General features: G+C 34.9%; 1 protein-coding gene and 1 non-coding gene across 15 annotated transcripts in view; both read left to right on the top strand.

Annotated features, from left to right (window-relative positions):
* Positions 1 to 4,914: 4,914 nt before the first annotated feature.
* On the top strand, positions 4,915 to 4,985 carry TRNAG-CCC (transfer RNA glycine (anticodon CCC)). Its single transcript has one exon. It is a non-coding gene; the product is annotated as a tRNA-Gly (tRNA).
* A 314-nt stretch (positions 4,986 to 5,299) lies between these two features.
* The window catches only part of TIA1 (TIA1 cytotoxic granule associated RNA binding protein), a 28,588-nt gene continuing 14,862 nt past the window's right edge, over positions 5,300 to 19,025 (top strand). For 2 of the 14 annotated variants that reach the window (XR_005650572.1, XR_005650573.1), the window contains exons 1-7: positions 5,300 to 5,576; positions 13,222 to 13,324; positions 16,639 to 16,737; positions 17,247 to 17,301; positions 17,474 to 17,506; positions 18,100 to 18,218; positions 18,720 to 18,807. Coding sequence is in view for 7 of the 14 variants with exons in the window: in XM_039852434.1 (XP_039708368.1) it covers positions 5,551 to 5,576; positions 13,222 to 13,324; positions 16,639 to 16,737; positions 17,247 to 17,301; positions 17,474 to 17,506; positions 18,720 to 18,807 (404 nt within the window). In the remaining 7 variants the exon portion in view is untranslated. Of the gene's footprint in view, positions 5,577 to 6,114; positions 6,240 to 13,221; positions 13,325 to 16,638; positions 16,738 to 17,246; positions 17,302 to 17,473; positions 17,507 to 18,099; positions 18,219 to 18,719; positions 18,808 to 19,025 lie in introns of those variants that run through there. The other 12 variants (XR_005650570.1, XR_005650574.1, XM_039852437.1 and 9 more) reach the window with 10 other exon arrangements.

Below are 19,025 nucleotides of genomic sequence, written 5' to 3'. Positions count from 1 at the left end.
CACACAGCTAATAGCTGTCTAAAACAGACCAGTGGAATTCCAGATATTTATTGAGCGATCACTATGTTCCAGGGAGTGTCGGGTACAAAATGAATGAATAAATGGTGCTAGGTGAAAGGAAAAATGAAGGACACCTGGGATGGGCTGGTCCAAGGTGAAGGCAGCGGAAAAGTAGTGACAGACATGAGCAAAAGTAGTGTACCCATATCATACGGTGGAACATTATGTAAGCATTAAAGAGAATGTAGGATCTATAACTATGGTCCTGGTATTGTTAGGCGAGAAAAATGATGCATATTATACGATCTCATTTTTGTAATTAAGATACCCACCATCACCACCACCACCACCGCCCCCCAAAAAAGTATGAACATGAAGAACAGTACGGGTGGAAGGAAAATAAGTTGGGTAAAAAGAAGGTTGAACTTGGGAAAAGAGAGTAGAAAATTCAATGCAAAAAAGAATATTCATTAATTGTATAAAATATATAGAGTTCCTTATAAGCGACAGGCAATTTCTAGGTGATTGAGAAAAATCAGTGGACAAAATGGATTTTTAAAAAATATTTATTCTGAGCGCCTGAGCAGAAGACGTGACCTGGAGTCACCTTAGCCCTGCTTGGGCTGAAAATGCTGGGTTTCCTGGGAAGCTTTTAGGTAGCCGGATCCTAAAAGCGGGCTCTGGTATGGGGCGTGAAGAGGGTGCACCTCGCCCATTTCTTTTCTCTCTCCAGATCCAAACACACCACATGAAGCCACAATCCCCTACCACCTCCTCTTCCAGTTGTAAAAAGGAGGGACCGCGTCCTAGGAGAAATCGGTGTCTGGCAGAGGGGGGCGACTTAAGGCAGAAGAAAGGGTAGACCCCTCCTAGGGGAGAGGGCCGCGGAGCGGCGGTTGCGGGGAACCGCGGCCCCAGGCCACAACGCACGCGCGCACAGCCCAGAGGACAGGGATCTGATGTAGCTTCAGTGAGACTGTAAGAAGTGTTAGGGGGTTATAAGAGTAACCTGAGACGGAATGCCCAGAACACTGTACGGTTTACAGCGAGTTTTCAATTGCGCTGTTTTCCTTAGTTCTGCACGTAGCCATTTGGGATCCCATCCTCGTTGCTGAAGCAATGATTTGATCCTCAATTTTCTATCTGCGCAGAAAAGTTTTAATGTGTATTAGAAACCAGGGCATTTGCTAATTAAAGAGTTTTCGAAACATGCGCACAGAAAAATAAAATATTTATTCTAATGAAACTAACATTCTAGTGAAGGGAAACAGATGAAAATTAGAATAAGTAAATGATGTAATATAGAGAGTAGGGTAAGAAGAATGGGAATGGGTTGCAATTTTAAGTATGACAGAGTAGGCTTCATGGAACAAGGTAGCATCTGACCAAAAGCTTGGAGGAAGTGAGGGAGTAGGCCAGGCAAATATCTAGAGAAAGAGCTTTCTAGGCAGGGAGAATGCCTTGTATGTTGAGGAAGAGCAAAGAGGCCAGCGAAGCAGAGTAAGAAAGGGTGAATGGAAGTGTTAATGGAACAAGATGCAAGTCACACAGGAAATAAACATGTCTAGTTAAGAACATAAAAATATGAAGATTAAGTCTCCTTTTGTACTGCATCTAAAAATTACCAAGAAAGAACTAAATTCTGTGTCTTTTATTTTCCTTTTTCCAAATTGCATTATGCCCACACCTCAGTGCATATTTGTTGGTTGATTAGAATCGACCATGTTAGTGACCTTGGCACAAGCGTCATGTTTGGAAACTTTCATTTCTGCTACTGAAACCTCGGAAAAGAGTTTAGTGAACTTGGTGAAGAGACAGTGTAAAAGACTTGCAAAGTGAGAGGTGGATGGAAGGCTGTCTTATTCTGCACTCTTGCCCTTTTAAAATAATAATGCCATTGAAACTCAAAAAGATTTTTTAAGAATCATGGGGGGAAAATGTTACCACATATATGAAGTGTAATAATAAGGTAACATTTATACAAAGGAGTGTTGTTAAAAATAGTAGTCTCCCAAAAAAGCAAAGCAATAACATTCTCCCCTTGACAAAACTCTAGCTGGGCTCCTCTGAGCACTCTTTTTCATTGGGTTTCAACTTTGGCCTATGAACACTTGAAAAAAATGCTAACATAGTTTCTAATAGCTCAAAGCTGCATCCTTAGGATAACCCTAGCTCCCTTTCAATTGCCTGTCTGAAAAAACTCAAGGATCCCAAAGGAATTTACTGTTTATTTCAGCCAACAGATGAAGACAGAACCCCTGTATCCCAGTCTCTGGGAGAGTAGGAGCCAAACTGATAAGCACCAGTTTTGCCCCCTCTCATTTTTTGTGATCTTTCACTTTCCTGACTTTACTGAGCCCCTGCTCATCACCCTCCCTATTCCTTCATTCTCCCATTCTCACTTCTCTGCAGATCAAAGTTGAGTTCAGCTCACGCTGGGCTCTTTTCTCCATTGTAATGGTATATTACTGATTAAAATTAAAACTTTAATGTCTGGCTTTGTTTGTCTTTGACAACATTCAAATCTACAATTATGCCCTTGCTCCATGTCTTTTTTCTTGTTTGAAATTACCTTAAAGAAATTTATTTTAGCTTCTTACTTCCTCACATCTCATTTCTTTCTTATTCTTAATAGTCTAAATGCTATTAGTTCTGTCTTAGGAAATTCAGAAGCAATATATGAAAAGATAAATATATTTGACTACGTAAAACATTTTTAGATAGCTAAAGATAGAATCTTTAATGTTTTAAAAATTAATGCATGAGAAAAATATTTGCCATTAATATGACAAACAAGATTGTGGTATGTATCACAAACATACAAAGAGCTCTACAAATTGACAAAAAGAGGTAAACAACTCAATATAAATACAGACTAAGTATATGACTAGGCAATTCATAAAAGAGAAAGCAAGTGCTAAGGGTCAGAAAAATACACATGAAGAGATGCTCAGCTCCAGTAGTAGTTTAGATGAATGCAAATTAAAACAAGGAGATACGATTTTTCATCTATCATATTGGCAAAAATTAATAGGACTAATAACATCTTCATGTAGGAGAAAATGGGGTAAAGTGGGTAGAGATCTCAGGAAATGACTTTCAAATATTGTCAGTGGGGCTGTGAATGACTAAAACTTTTTAAAAACAATTATCAGCTAAGATATATAGATATATTCGTTAATTCAGAAATCCTACATTTGGGAATCTATTCTACAGAAATAAAAGAATCAGTCAGAAGGATATACATAAGGATGTTTATTGCAACATTGTTCATAGTAGGGAAAAAAAAGGAGTAACCTGAATGGCCATCAATACCATTTATGGTCATTTATTCAATTTACCTTGAATAAATTGTGGCATATTCATTCTATGGACTATTTTGCAACTATTTAAAAAATTAATTAGATCTATGTTAGTTGAACCGGAGAATATCTATGATGTAAGTTTCAGTTAGAAAAGAAACCTGCCAAGTAACATCAACAGCATAACCACATTTTTTAGAATAACAAAAAATCCCAAGTATTTATATATATGTACATTTGTATGCATATAAATAAGATCTAGAAGTTTACTAATCTGTTAACACTAATTACCTCTAGTGGGAGAGAATGAGGAAATTATTAATCTTTTGCTTATTTACCTATACTGTTTCACTTGTCACAGTGAGCATGTATTACTTTTGTAACTTTAAAACTTCAATTAAGTTTTTAACAAAACTTAATAAATATATAATAAATAAAAATATAATATATAATAAATAATAAAGATTTAATAAAGTTTTTAAAGCTTAAAAAATACTTGTGCTATAGCCATACAATGGAATTTTATTCAGCTACAAAAAAGGAATGAAGTATTGATACATGCTATATGATAAATCATGAAAGCATAATGTTAAATGAAAGAAGCCAGTAACCAAGAATCACATACATTAATCCATGATTCCATTTCTATAAAATGTCTAAAATAGGCAAACGTATAGAGACAGATTCATGGCCTGAAGAATGGGGAGGGATGGGAAATGGGGAGTGACTGGTAATTGGTAAGGGTTTCTTTTTTGAGGTGATGAAAATGTTCTGAAATTGATTATAGGGATGTTTGCACATCTCTGTAAACACACTAAAAACCACTGAACTGTACACTTTAAATGGGTGAATTGTAAGTTACGTGACTTATGTCTCAAAAAGCTGTTAAAAACTACTATCCCCTATTAACATTTGTTTTATTTATCTTCAGAAGTCTAATACTTTATATCTTTAAATAAAATCCGAATAACATGCCACAGATTCTAAAATTCCAAAAATGGAAATCCAAAAATATCATACTCTAAAGGAACTAATTCCAAGAGGACATCACATTTTTGGATGCGAACATTCTTCTATGTTTAAAAAATATTTCACACAATATAAAATGAAATACAAAATGCATAAGTACACTAAACGACATTTCAGAGCCTTAATTTTTCTCACCCCAATAAAGAAAACTTAAATGTAAGTATCTTCTGACTTACTTGATTTTAGGATTCTTGTGACGATTTGCATTAAATAGCTATTTTAAAAAATATTTTCCAATATACATTGAGCACACCAAAAAAAATGCAAATATGAAGAAAAATTCGGCAAAGATCTGGAAATATTTTCCTGACTCTCAAAAATTTAGTTAACACTAAGACAAATTCTTTGTAATGAAACTCTCACATTTTAAGTAAAAAAAAAAAAATAGAAATTTTTCTGTACCGAAAAAGTAGGAACATTTATTCAATTGTATTTAGGTGAGAGAATCGTTTCTTATATCAGTAAAAAGTAGATTATAAACTCTCGAACTTTTATTTCTAAACGAATAAAATCATCCTTACACGAGAACGAAAGTTTGCTTGTATTTCATCCTAAGGAATTTAAGCAGCCACTCTTGCTACCGGCGCCGCTGGTGTAGTGGTATCATGCAAGATTCCCATTCTTGCGACCCGGGTTCGATTCCCGGGCGGCGCAGCACCTTTTATTTTCTACCATCTTTAATACGAGGTAACTTGAAGAATTTAACAAATTATGCTTCCCTTGAAAATATTTATAATTTTTAATTTCCATGAACATTTCTATCTCATAATCCACTACTGAAACATTTGAATCTGGAGGGGGAAAATAAAGATGTTTCAAAAGACAAAGCAAGTCCTGAAATAGTTAACTCTTACGCCTGCGCTGTCAGAGACATCCCTAGCGTCGGGTGGAAGAGCGGCTGCGCAACAAGTGAACCTATGGATTGAGGTGTACCCTGGCGGCCGGGAGGTTGAAAGTGCACGATTATTCTGCGCCTGCGCGGTCCGGGTCACTTCGCTGGCTGCTCCTAGGCTCCCGGCTCGCCGCCATCTTGTATTGGGGCTTCATTGTTCGTGCTGGGCCGGGCGCTCTAGTATAATTGCCGCCGAAGAAGGAGGCGGAGTAACCTCGGGTCAGCCGAGAAACCCCGCTATTCTGCTGCCATAGTTGCTCAAACGATTTGGGAGGCAGTAAAGGTTAGGGAGCTGGACCCAGAGGCGCCGCCGCAACTGCAGCAGCCATGGAGGACGAGATGCCCAAGACTCTGTGAGTCTGGGGCAGCGATGAGTGGGGCGGGATGGTGGTCGTCCCGGAGGGAGGCCTCGGCCCATCGCCGCTCCCCAGCCTATTGTCCTCCGTGGGCGCCGCGACACCACGGTTCCTCTCTTTCGCGCACACCTGGATGCTTAGGGACCGAGATCCAGGCTGCGAGAGGATGAGGTTCGGGTTGTGGGGCCTCAACCTTCGAAATTAATCTTTTCACCTTAAGTACATCACTACGTGGCCTTTGGCCTCGCCATGGGCCCTCTGCCGTCTCAGGCCTGGGGAAGGCTTTTTCATTCAAACCTCTTTTTAGAGCTCAGCTAACCTTTTTTGTCCCATGCTTTCCTTCTTTTTTTCCCGCCCCCCTTCTTGATTAACCTCTTGATCTTTACAGCCGACTCCCTTTCATTTACTTTGATTTCCTCCTAAAACTTTCATTTTCTTGTCATTAGTAGAAATTTTTCTGTTGAGGCTGCTTGTACATATTTTCAGTGAATTTAAACTTTATTCTCGCAGTTGCCAACTGAAAAAAAAAGCCAAATATCTTTTTTAACCGTTTTGGCTTTCCTTCTGTGGCACCCCCTCCCACCGACCTAAATAGAGCCTAAAACCGGATACCCTAAGGATTTTGAAACTACTTTTGAAAAATGGAAGTCTCACCTGGAGGTATATATCAGCTGAAGGGAAGTGGATATAATGCATTTCTGTAATCGCTTGCTACTTTTGTGATTGACATGTTGCTGAAGGAGCGGACAGCTTTGATGAAGCAACAGTTGATAAATACTTTAACATATTTAAGTCACCTGGGAATTTTTAGAGTTAGTGCTTAATGATCTCAACTTGGGATATTTTCTTTGTCGTGTATCTTCCCGCACAGCATCCTCTCCTTTGTTTTTAAAAGTATCATTGGATGCAGTGATCCTGCCTTTGTTACTTTTCTGGAAAAGAGGTTTTTGACGTAACTATTTGTTTTTATTCTTAAAATACTGGCAGTGTGAGAAATCTATCCGTTAAAAATACAGTTTTAGGTTTCTATTTGTAACTCTAGATTCTACAGTTGTTTGGAAGTACAATGTAATCATTTTCACCAAAGTTTCCGTTTTGTAACTCATATGAGAAATATAGTCACACTGGCTTTCTTAATACATTAGTAAACTTTTCGCTAGTTTATCTGATAATGTTAGTTAAGTATCTTTTTAATAGAATGGAGCAAAAAGTGGGTGATCTTTTTTTTTTGAAAGATTATATCTGTAGATAAATGCTCCCTAAAAAAAAAGCCTCATAGAGTTTATGGAAATCTTTTTTTCCTCACGTCTCTTTGCTAAAAGTATGATAGTCAGCAGATATTGGGTTAAGCACTGCTCATCTTTTATGTCTTTAGATTTAAAGTTCTTATATTATTTCAAAATTTTTAATTTCAGAAACTGCCAGAAATTCTGGGAACTTAACCTTTTTAGCATATTGGTTTGGGAATATTAAATAATGAAGACAACTTCAGCTTTCTCAGGCCAGTCTACAAAAGAAGGTAGTTAAATAATACTAGCTTGGGGACAGGACACCAACCATTGCAAGAGAAGTAATGAAGGAAGTTTTGTTCAACAGATAACTTACTGAGTGCTTATGATTTGCCAGGTTCTGTGTTAAATGCTCTATGTGCTTATTTAATCCTCATCAGACCTCTGTGGTAAATGGGTGCATTTTGCAGCTGAGGAAAAGCTCTAAGCTTAGAGTTTAATGATTCACCCAAGATCATATACCTTTTTGTTCATCTTCCTGCAACTCCACTGCCCTCAGCTCTTACACTTATGACTAATTTTGCCTTATATCCTTCACTAGAACACCCCATCCAAGAACCTCTTTCCCAAAGTAGTCCAAGCTCTGACGTGTCCTGCTATCTCCTCTTTTGCTTTACCTCCTTCAGCCAAAACTCCCATTCTTCCAATCAGATCAGTCTTGATTAAATGAATAGATGTTAATCCCTAAGTTTTTCTAGCAGTGTTTTTACTTTTAATATAAAACGTTTTAATTACCCTGGCAGTCAGAGACTTTTAACACATTCTTAGCACAGTGTCTGGTTCTCGGCAAGTGACCAATAAATTTATTTTAAAAACTGGTACAATTTCAAGCAGTGAATCAAGATTTTACTCATTCCTGAGGGTAAGATAGAGTCTGAATCTCAGTTATCACCTGTATACCTAAATGGCTCAGAGAAAATGCCTTTATTTGCTACAAATTAGTGTTCAACATCACCTTGTTAAGGTAGAGATTGCCGGCATTCAGTTTCTTGTCAGGAGTACTTTGGAAATATATTGTGAAAAGTGGTTTGATTCTGGAGATGTTTCAAAAATAGAGCAACAGCAATTACCAGTGAATTGGATGGATATGGGATGTGAGAATGAAGTCAACTTAAGTAGGTTTATTTACAGTGTATAATACCAGTCACTTAAAATGTGTGCTTTGCAAAATATAAGTAAAAATGAGAACATTCTTGAGAGCATGAATCATTTAGGATTTCTTCATGCTTGGTATTAGATATGTTTGTTTAGGCTGATTTATGTGTATGGTCTGATGTCCAAATGAAGGTGATACTAGTTAATAACATAAGGGTTTCAGCTATCGTGCAACAGACTATCCTTTGTGAAGAGTAGACAGTTTAATATTACAATTATGATGCTGGTGTATAATATGTATGTGTATGCGTATGCCTATACACATGTAAGCATTTACTGTTCTTCATAATTTCATAATTAGTAAAAGACATGCATCATTTCCCTCTGAACTACAATAACTCAGACAAAATGGGATAATTTTCTAGCAAATTGCAAATATTCAAAAATATCTCTTTAACAAATATTTATAAAGCACCTACAGTGTTCTAGGCAGGGGTCTAGACAGTAGATATATAGTATGAATAAAAATTAAAATCTCAGATTTATCATTAGATAAAAACCTATTCATGTTTTTTATTCAGATTTTCATTCAGATTTTCACAGAGACTTCATCAAATTCTGCATTTTTTTTATAATGATTGTGGCTCAGAAAAACCTAGTACAGCATTCTGCTTTGTAAATGTTTTCTTTAAGTTAAATTTTCTGGAGCCGTACTAATATAAATGAATATTTTAAATGTTTTTGATTCCAACTTTATAACTGTTTGAACTTAGTTATCAGCTTCAAAAATGTGCACTAAATTGATATAAAATCCTATCCCAGGCAGAACTGCCAAGTTTTCATTAGTAACATTGGTGAATTTTTCCATTAAATATTCTCAAGTAGCTTTTTATTTTGAAAAATTAAAAACTTACAGGAAACTAAGAAAAGTAATACATTGAAGAGTTAGGTAATTTTCATGTGATTTTACCAATTGCTCATAGCCAGATTTGCCTTATTTGTGTGCGTGTATGTGTGGGGTTCTTTTGTTTTTTATGGTTTTGTGGGGTTTTTTTTGTTTTTGATTTTGTTTTTTGCTGAACCGTTTGCAAAAACAGTATATGATACTTCAGGCCTAACTACCACGTATTTCCCAAGAACAAGAGCATTCTCTTACATAACCATGATATAATTTTTATATTAAAGAGATTACATTGATACAATGTTTTTAAGTAGTATACAGTTCCTATTCATTTATCCAGTTGCCTGAGGAAGACATTTTTTAGTTCATTGACATCTGTTTGCTTTAACAGTAATTCTCTTCTACTTCTGTCTTTACTTTCTGTTCTGCACAAGATTGGTACCTGATCTCAGAGGTGATATAACATGGAAACTTCAATCTACGCTGTTAAGAAGTCAGTGAAACAGCTCAAAGGGGATATTTTAATGCTATTCCAAAAAAAATTTTTTTTAATAAAACCTATAAAAATGTAAGAAAATTACATTTTTGTTAGTAGTCCAACAGACATTATGACAGAGAACCTTGGCTTACAATTATACCAAGTATCAATTTTTGTATCAATCAGGATTTTTCTTAAATGCAGGCAGCAAAAAAATTTGACCATGAAAGGAATTGTTAAAAAGATATTGGACACTCCCAGAATTTGCAGGGAAGTTATGAAACATGGCTTAGAAAATGTTCAGGAAAGAGAAGTCAGACCACAGTCCTAATCAAGTCGCAGACAATCTCAGAAAGGATACTACTACCGCATCCACTAAGAACCAAATACCACAGCTTTCACTGGACATGGGACTCCATTCCCATTTGACACCAAAATAGATTCTCTTTCATTTCTGCTTCTTTAAGCCCTGTCTTTGTCTTCTAGGTTCAGGACTGGTATCTCTAGTTGACTTAACCTAGATTACATGCAGGATAGACTACACAACCTTATCTAGGCTTTTCACCTTCTGTAGAGGAGTCAAGCTCTGCCTTAGGATGAGGATTTCTCTAAAAATAGGAAGGAAGATATTTGGCAGCCAAAAAGAAAAAGATAGTCCTCTACCCATGTAACTTAAATTCATACATTAATAGGAAATCTTTTGGCTTCAGAAACTGAATATTATGTGACAAAATAATGAAACAACTAAAGAAACATATAAAAATGAGAATTTGTAAAATATATAGCATTCTACAAACGTTTTTTTTTTTTCATCAAAAGTATCTGGAGTATATGTAAAAGGGGCTGCAGATTTCAAATTTGGGCTTTCTGTCTCAAACTAGTATTTATTTAGCAAGTAGACTCGAAAAGTAATAACATTGTTTCTAAAAATTCGAGATAGGTATTGATGTTTAACTTATTGGTAAAAAGACTGATGTAATGGATTATTCTTATTTGTACAAGGAAGAAAAGGAGATTTTTGTCTTTGCATTTCTTTGATATGGAAATGTTATATATGTTACTTGTAGTTTATTGTAATGGTGTCTAAGGCTGAGAGCAAGTTGTTTGTGTAGCTTCCCCTGAAGAGCATTTCTCTAAACAGCTGTGTGTAGAGTTAATTGGTAGGGACTCCTGGAGCTTACAGTGTGCAACAGGCCACATCAAATAAATAAATGTAAAGGCAGTACAAACTATAAAGCTTTTTTAAGTAGTTTATTATTTTTTTTAATTACCTGCCTTCAAACTAGGTAATATCACTCAGAAAATATTTCTCAGAAAATCTTAGATGATTTTGCAAAGAGTAAATGATGGAATTCAGGTTTCCTAAATACTGTCTACTTGTCACTAGATTATCTAGCTTTAACAAAGACATAGATGTTAGAATTAAATTTTCAGATGAGCTATTTTTTTTTTCATTTAGACATTGCAATCCCGAGAATTTCTTACAGATACAAGAGTCAGGTGAGAACACAAAGTTATAGAGATAGTACAGAGTTCTCACATAACCTTCATCCAGCTTCCCTTAATTTTTAACATTCTACATAACCATGGTATACTTATCAAAACTAAGAAATTAGCACAATACAATACTGTTGACTACAAGCTTTATTCTAGTTTCTCCAGTTTTTCCACTAATGTCTTTTTTCTGTTCCAGGATCCATTCCAAGATACCACTTTATTTAGTCATGTCTCTTTACTCTCCTTTTATATGAGGAGATACCTTTCATGACCATGGCACTTTTGAAGGGTATTGTTTCTCCACTGTACAGTGACTTCTTTTTTCTCAATATAGTTTATTAGAATTAAATCACCAACACTAGCCCACACTCAAGGAGAGAGAAATTAAACTCCACTTCATAGAGGGAAGTGTGTTAAAGATTTTGTGGACATATGATAAAACAACCAATTTGTTGGTTAAAATCAATAATCAATAACCCATAAAAACTCTCCAGGAAATCCTTTGAGGCTCTACACATATCCTATTTCTCCTTAAAGTTTTATCAATTATAAAACATCCATGGGTGGATTTTGCCAGTAGCAAATATTATTGTGGTTTTTAATGGTTATTTCCTTCATTCCTTCTACATATATTAATATAAGTTTTATAAGAAAAAGCAATCCCCCGCCTCAATCCAAGATCCAGTCAAGGATTATTTATTGTATTTTTTGTTAGTGTCTTTTAAGTTTCTTTTAATCAAGAACAGTCCTTCCTTTTTAAACTTTTTTTAGAACAATAATATTTGAATATATCCATCAAGTGGCCTTATATAATATCCCACATCTGGATTTGTATAATTGTTTTATATATCCAATAGTCTGTAATCCAAATTTAAGATTGACTAAAGTCAAGTTAGATCTTTTTAATTAGACCACTTCATAGGTGAAATTTGATAGTTCATATTGTATACACTATGTCTCATTGTCCGTCTATAAAGTGACTTAAAGTTTGATCACTGGGTCAAAAGGTTTTCTCTTTCCAGTTGTTAAGTAATCTTTGTGATAACTAGCACCCTGCAAATACCCACAGTATAATACCCATAGAGCTTACACATAGTTTATTTAATATGATCTGTCTACATTTATTAACTAGCATTTTCTGTAAAGGAGGGCTCTTCCCGCATCAACCGTAGCTATTAGATTTTACTATACTGGAGTTCTGCTCAAAAAAGCAAAATAAATGCTTAATTCTTTCCCTTTAATTACTGATTTTCAGAATAAGGACTTGGAGTAATAATAACCTCCAATACTGGAAAAATTACTGTTGAGTAGATGTTGCTGTTGCTTTTTTGAGTTATCATTATTCTACCTGATCTTTAAACGTCGTTCATTGTTCAGCACTTCTCCCTTTGCCATTTTAACCTATCTGAGTGCCTTCATAGTAATCAGTGTATGTTTGTTAAATGGGTAAATGGAAGGAAGAAATTGGATCTGTGCTTTCTGGCATATACAGATGTTTATTTTTCTGGGGAAAGAGTCTATAGCTTTCATCATACATTTTTTGAAGGATTCTTGGCAGAAGAATGAAAAACTTTTGTTCAGAGACTACATTTTCTGATTTCAGAACTGATAAACCTCTAACATATCTAGAAGTAATCTTGTTTCAAAACTCCATTTTGAAAATTTATTTATAAACTGTTTCGATAAAAATGATCCCAGTCATATGGTCTTGTAATACACTACACTAATTAAGTTTGTTAGTCACCAATTCATATCATCTGCTAAAAGTATATCCTGCAATCTTTCTACTCTTTCTTCACATCCACTGATCGTTGATATTCATTAAAAGATTTTCTATCCCTTTGTGAGTATGTACAACATTTTATAAGTGATTTACCCTTTATTTTTCAAAAATATGTTTATTGTGTAAAACTAAGTATACCTAAATTGAACAGTATTAGGGGAATCGTGTAATTCAAAATTGAGGAAATTTTAATGTTCTCAGTAATACTGTAGAGGTAGAAAAAATTACAAAGCTTCCCAGGATTGATTTTATAAAGTGATTTATATATATATATACCTAATGATCATTTGGGAGATTTTAAAGCATATCTTTCTAAGATAAGCCTAGGAACCTGGAAATAAACAACAGGTTTTAATTTGCACGCACACACACACATTAGCTTCCCTTCTACTAGCAGTGTCTAATAGACTTGAAAGTTACATATTTTATATCTGTTTTGAAAGAGATTCTGGAGTTTTTGGCAAACTTTTATAAGCTATCCCCAAGTAATGTAGTTTAAGGCAAAGATCTGCCTATTCCAAAATTTATTTTTCAGTAAGCAACTTTAGATACAAAAGAAGCAAATTTAAAATGGTAAATTGTTTTCCTTTGTGTTTCAGATATGTTGGTAACCTTTCCAGAGATGTGACAGAAGCTCTAATTCTCCAGCTCTTTAGCCAGATTGGACCTTGTAAAAACTGCAAAATGATTATGGATGTAAGGGTATTTTACTTAAGTTAACTTTCTTCTTTTTTATATAAATTATTTAAATCCATTACTTCCAGGAACTCTTAATTAGTTTATACAGTCTGAATTTAGTGAATTTGTAGTGAATCAGTTTTGGCCACTGAGTTTAATTTGTTTTACTAAATAAAGGAAGAAGCAAATAGAACTAATCATTTCTAGAGCAGATGAGAACTACATATTGGCTCTTATTTTAAGGTGCATTGAGGCATCAGAATTTTACAGGTGACTCTCCTCCTTTCCTCTGCTGTATCTTCCTATGACACAGCAACCTCACTCTTTTTCTAGATGTCTCATTTCTTTTTTATTCTACTCTCAGCTTCCAGGTCCACTCCCAGACCCTTCCACCTTTTTCAGCCTCCAGTTAGCCCATTCCCTTCCTCCTCCACATTTCCATACTCTCTTGCTGCCAGTTCTACCGCCCTCCTTTCTCCCTTTTGACCATCGTCCTTACCCCCTCTACACAGCCATGAAACTCACCTGCCTGATTCAACACAGGCGGCCCATTCTCCCCTTCCCCCACCCTCACCCTGGACAGTCTGTTTGACCACCAGCAAATGCACTGCTCTTGGGACCGTGGCTGCTGTCAAACCCACTGCCTAGCCAGGCTGGGGCAGCCAGGAACTGGGACCTGGGGCCACAGGGTCAGGTGGTATTTTCTTAGACCTGGCCAGCACCTCAGAAGGCGAGAACCCAAATCCCCTGCAGCAGCCATGCTGCCAGACACAGTCCCTTTCCTCCTGAGGCCAGGAAATTTGAGGGCTGAGGAGACTGAGGTAGGCCCAGGCGTGTAGGGCGCAGAAGAGAAAGGCCTTTGTAGGCCTTGAGAGCCCGGCTGGGAGGCCTCATTGATTTCGGGGGTCTTCATGTGTCTGTATCAAACAGGCACAGCCATGGCTTGCCTCTTTTTCCCAGCCAGCTGTGGATGTTTTGGACCTGTTCCACATCCCTCTATATTAGAATAAAAAAAAAATTTTTTTTAATTAAAAAAAAAATTTACATGTGGTTATCAGTTGATTGGCTAATCTAGAAATTCACTTATTGCAATTAGATTGGGAAATTGGGTCAAAAATAATAGACATTTGAAACTAAAAACGTTTTTAACTTGATTCAAGTTTTTCTTACATTGTGGCAATTTCCATTCAGACCTTTAGGAAAAAAACATTGAATTCATCATCTAATTGGTGTTAACCCTGAATCATATGTATAAACAGACCTTAAAATTTTTTTTTTGGTGGGAGAGACAGTGCTAAAGACAAATCCTTTTATCCCATGGTCTCTCCTTCCTGTAAACTTTTGCTTTATTTTCCCCAAGAAAGATAATCATGTATTCGTGTATTTGCTCTTTTCTTTTCTATTATATTTCACTTTAATTCTTTTTTAACTTGGTATTTAGAAAGTAATTGTTTAGCCAGTTGGCTTTAGATTGTTGTCTTAGATTTTAAAATGTCAAACCTTTCTCTAATGTGGCACCGTCATCTACATATAATATAGATGGATTCAACAAATGTTTTTGTCCTTTATACTCTTCTTGAGTGTTTTCTTATCACATTTAATTTGGATAAAGAAGATCCTTGTACCCATAGAGAAAGTTAAGAGAACTGGGAAAATGATGGAGAACTTAAAAACAATTTTTCCTTGATGCGGGTCTCCATCTTTATTCCTGTTAGTTATTCCTGCTATAACCTGTTAGTTATTTCAATTCTGATGCATTATCACAAATGCTCAACAAAACCATTGTAAAAACACATTTATTCCCATTTAATATATGCAGAAATGAGGCAGAGCAGGGATATTAACCCCATTTGAACTATCTGAATATAAATCCTCTCCATTGGTTTGTAGGCTGCCATTTTCTTCTACCTGTCTAGGTGGTCATTCCAGATATTTCCCTGGTAAAGGTCACTAGGCAAATTGTTAATGGCTGCCTGACCTACAGAAAAGACTAGGTTAGTTTAGTCTTTGCCAATTTATATAAATTTTGGATTTTGATCACTCCAAGGCTTGGATTAACATCTTATTTTTATTATTATTAGAGTCTAAATTCCAGTCTGTTTATACTGTTGGACTGATGTCCATATTTATGAATTTTATACTTCTTGGAGTATAAAGGCTAATAATGTGTATATTTAGATTCTTTTTATCTAAAAAGTATGTTTTTTTCTGGGTACAAATTAACTAAAATGAATATTCTTTTTCATTTGATTGCTGTACTCTTAAATTTAAGCTACTTTTTCTAACCACCTTCTGATGCCTGTCAAAATTTATCTTTGTAGTAGATCAGTTGATCAATGTAGTATCTGCAGTGTTAGTTTGAATTATACAATTTTAAAGATATTTTTGTATTTGCTAATGTTTTTAAAATAAAATAATAGTTTCAAAATTTTTAAAAATCATTGGCAGTGACTTTTTAAAACTATTGTGCTTGAAACAAAATGGCATTTTTTTTATTGTATCATTCTAGTCTTTTAGACTTCTCATTTTAACAATGCTGCTTAGGAGATTATAGGAAGAATTTAAAAATGGACTGTGAAGTCATTTGGTATTTGGCATTGATAGGTATAAAATATTGGATATTTTTTATGTTTTAATTTACAATAAAACATCCAGGCTTCAAACCTCAACAACTTGGAACACCAGCAGAAAAGAGGAGAGCATTTTTAAAAGACTACTAAGCAGTTAAAAAATTGATGTCAAAAAATCCAAATTCTGAAACTTTACTTACCAGACAACCTCTTCAGTTTTCAGAGCCTATTTAGTTATATTTTAGAAATAAGTTTGAGAATGTTGGCTGAGATTTTCTGCTACTTAGCAACTTAAAAGCAGCAAGGATATGTGTACATTTATAGCGATAAAAAGTAATATCACAGGGAAGGGACAGAAAAATCATTAAAAGCCAACACCAAGACTTGAGGATATAGGAGTCTAGTCAAATTTAACCTCTTTAGCTTAAAGAAAAAAATATATGCTGTTAGGGAGAATATAGCTATATATCCATTTATCCATAATTAGGATACTTAGTCATTAATAAGAAATTATATACAGTAGTATAGTCTAACTTGTTGAAGAAGATAGCTTTCTATAAAAATAGTTCATTTTTAAATGTATACTTCCTTATCTAAAGATTTACTCAGGGAATGCACCCTCCATGGAGATATTATAATTTTAAGGTAATAGGGGTATAAAACTTAAAATTGGCTGTTGTCTTTGGTTCTCACAGATTTCTGTAGCCAATTAAAAGTTTCCTAACAATCTCCAAAAAAAAAATGGCTCTTGTGTTTTTTCTTCAACAGACAGCTGGAAATGATCCATATTGTTTTGTGGAGTTTTATGAGCATCGTCATGCCGCTGCAGCACTAGCTGCTATGAATGGGCGGAAGATAATGGGTAAGGTAAGCTGTCATAATTAAAGAAGGTGACTTGCGCTGGAAAATTTAAGTTGTATAGTTTCGTTTCCTTTTTAGAAGCGTACTCACTTTACAGCACATTTTAATATTTAAAAGGTGGGATAAATCTTTTAGAGGGCATCTTTATGTCAGTTTTCTTCATGGTGTATTGCACTTGGTAAATACTAAAACATTTGTTGAATTACTCAAGCTTGGATAAAACATCTGGGAACGTTCGGTACTAATGGGGAAGAATAAAAGGAAAAAATTCACTGGTACTTTAGATAAGAAAGATTAGTTGAATGTTAACAGAGAAGTGTGTAAGATTAGGATTTGCTAACATTATTTGCATAAGTGTAGTTAAAAATAAGTATTGAAACCTTGACCAGGATTGGTAGCCCCTTGAATGTTTTGTCTCAAACATACACCTTCCTATGTGTTTATAGATGCAAATCTTGTAATGTCTGATTTCGAGCTTTATTTTTATGGAATATAAATGTAGAAAATTTTTTTAGGAAGTCAAAGTGAATTGGGCAACAACCCCCAGCAGTCAAAAGAAAGATACAAGCAGTAAGTATATTTTATACTCTTTGAACATTTATTTGTATTGTACTCAGTAGTTTTATTGTAAAGCATATAAACATCATACGTGTTTGCAGTAATGTTTTGATCGTTATCCTAAGATATGATTGAATGTGTTTGTGTTAATAAATTTAAGAACAAATCTAATCTTTGTCATCAGGTAGTACCGTTGTCAGCACACAGCGTTCACAAGGTAATTGTATCTTCTTAAACATAAAATGAAATCTCTTGAAAGGGTATTCACTAACCACCTGAACTTTTTTTGTTTGATATTGGGGGGAGTGGGGAGGGAGGAGGTCGTATTTCTATTTGTCTCTCTGGCAATATTTTTCCCCCTTCTTCCCAGTGTTGACTAAGTGTGGCTTGTCCACTACTTTGGTGCTATTTCAAGCTCTCTGACCCTCTTGGTAGCAGCTGATGCCTTAGAAATACTTTCACCAACTAAAGGGCAAGATACCCTGCTTCCTTGAGGTCACGATCTGTGCTTCATATCCAGATCTTCTGATTGCTTGAGTTGCTCCTGAAACTGTGTTTCCCAAAAGGCAACCCAATGTGTTGCTTAAGGCCTGCCAAGTAGGGGTAACTTCTTTCCAAATATACTTTGTCAAATTGATATATGTCTGTTTTAAAGTGTTGATCCAACTATTTTGTATATTTTAAGTGTTTCTTGAGCATTGTCTTTTTTTTTTTAACTTCGCATATGGGATCGTTATTTCTCTCCAATGCTTTTTTTAATAGCTCTAATATAAAGCGAAGGGATTACTGTTTTCATTCTGTTGCCTTCAGTCTTAGTTCACTTGCACATGGATTCACATAAACTGAATGGTGTAATGTCTGGGCAACCAAAACTGTTGGCTTTTGAGAAAACTGTCAAATACTTTAACATCAAACTGTTGCAATGCAAGGTATTTCTTTGATTGTTCTTCACAAAATATGGTTAAACCAAGTATATCATGTAGCTAGCTTCAGTAAATCGTCTTAACTGAGGCAAATCTAGTCTACATAACTCAAAATACCACTATTTAATTTGTAAAGCTTTAATATAGTGGTAAACTGAATAAATGTAAATAATTACTATTAGGATGGTAATTAAGTCATTAATATTTTTTGCAAAACTTGTTATATATTATTTTATTTTCTTAGACCAGTACATGGCTGTAAGTAGAAATGTAACTGTCAGTTTCCAGTTAGATATATCGCAGTCTTTAGGAGAATCTTTCCTGTATTGTCACCTTGATTCATTACATTTAAAATTGATAGGATTTATATAGATATAGGATAGTGTTTTGCTTATGTTACTATAATCCATAAATTATTTTAAGAATACTTTATTGAATAGATTTTAGTATTTTTTAAATTCTAAAATTTTGTTTTTCTTTTCACTTCCCCTTCCTTCCCCTTATAAGATCATTTCCATGTCTTTGTTGGTGATCTCAGTCCAGAAATTACAACTGAAGATATAAAAGCTGCTTTTGCGCCTTTTGGAAGAATATCGTAAGTAACAGAAGATAAATGTAAAATGCTTTTAATTAGAAACAATCTTATTTAGAAATACTTTGAAAATCTATTGTGAATTTTGGACATTAATTTTAACACTTGAATATAATGTATTACATTGTTTAGACACTATTGAAACAGTTAAGAGCCAAAAATTGTTTTCCTGTTGATAAATAAATCTTTGGTCTTCAGTTATCTTAAAATCCTTTTTCAAT

The sequence above is a fragment of the Pteropus medius genome, unplaced genomic scaffold (assembly GCF_902729225.1).
Source record: "Pteropus medius unplaced genomic scaffold, Ma_sr-lr_union100, whole genome shotgun sequence".
Classification (NCBI taxonomy): Eukaryota; Metazoa; Chordata; class Mammalia; order Chiroptera; family Pteropodidae; genus Pteropus; species Pteropus medius.
This window is presented reverse-complemented; position numbering and strand designations above follow the sequence as displayed.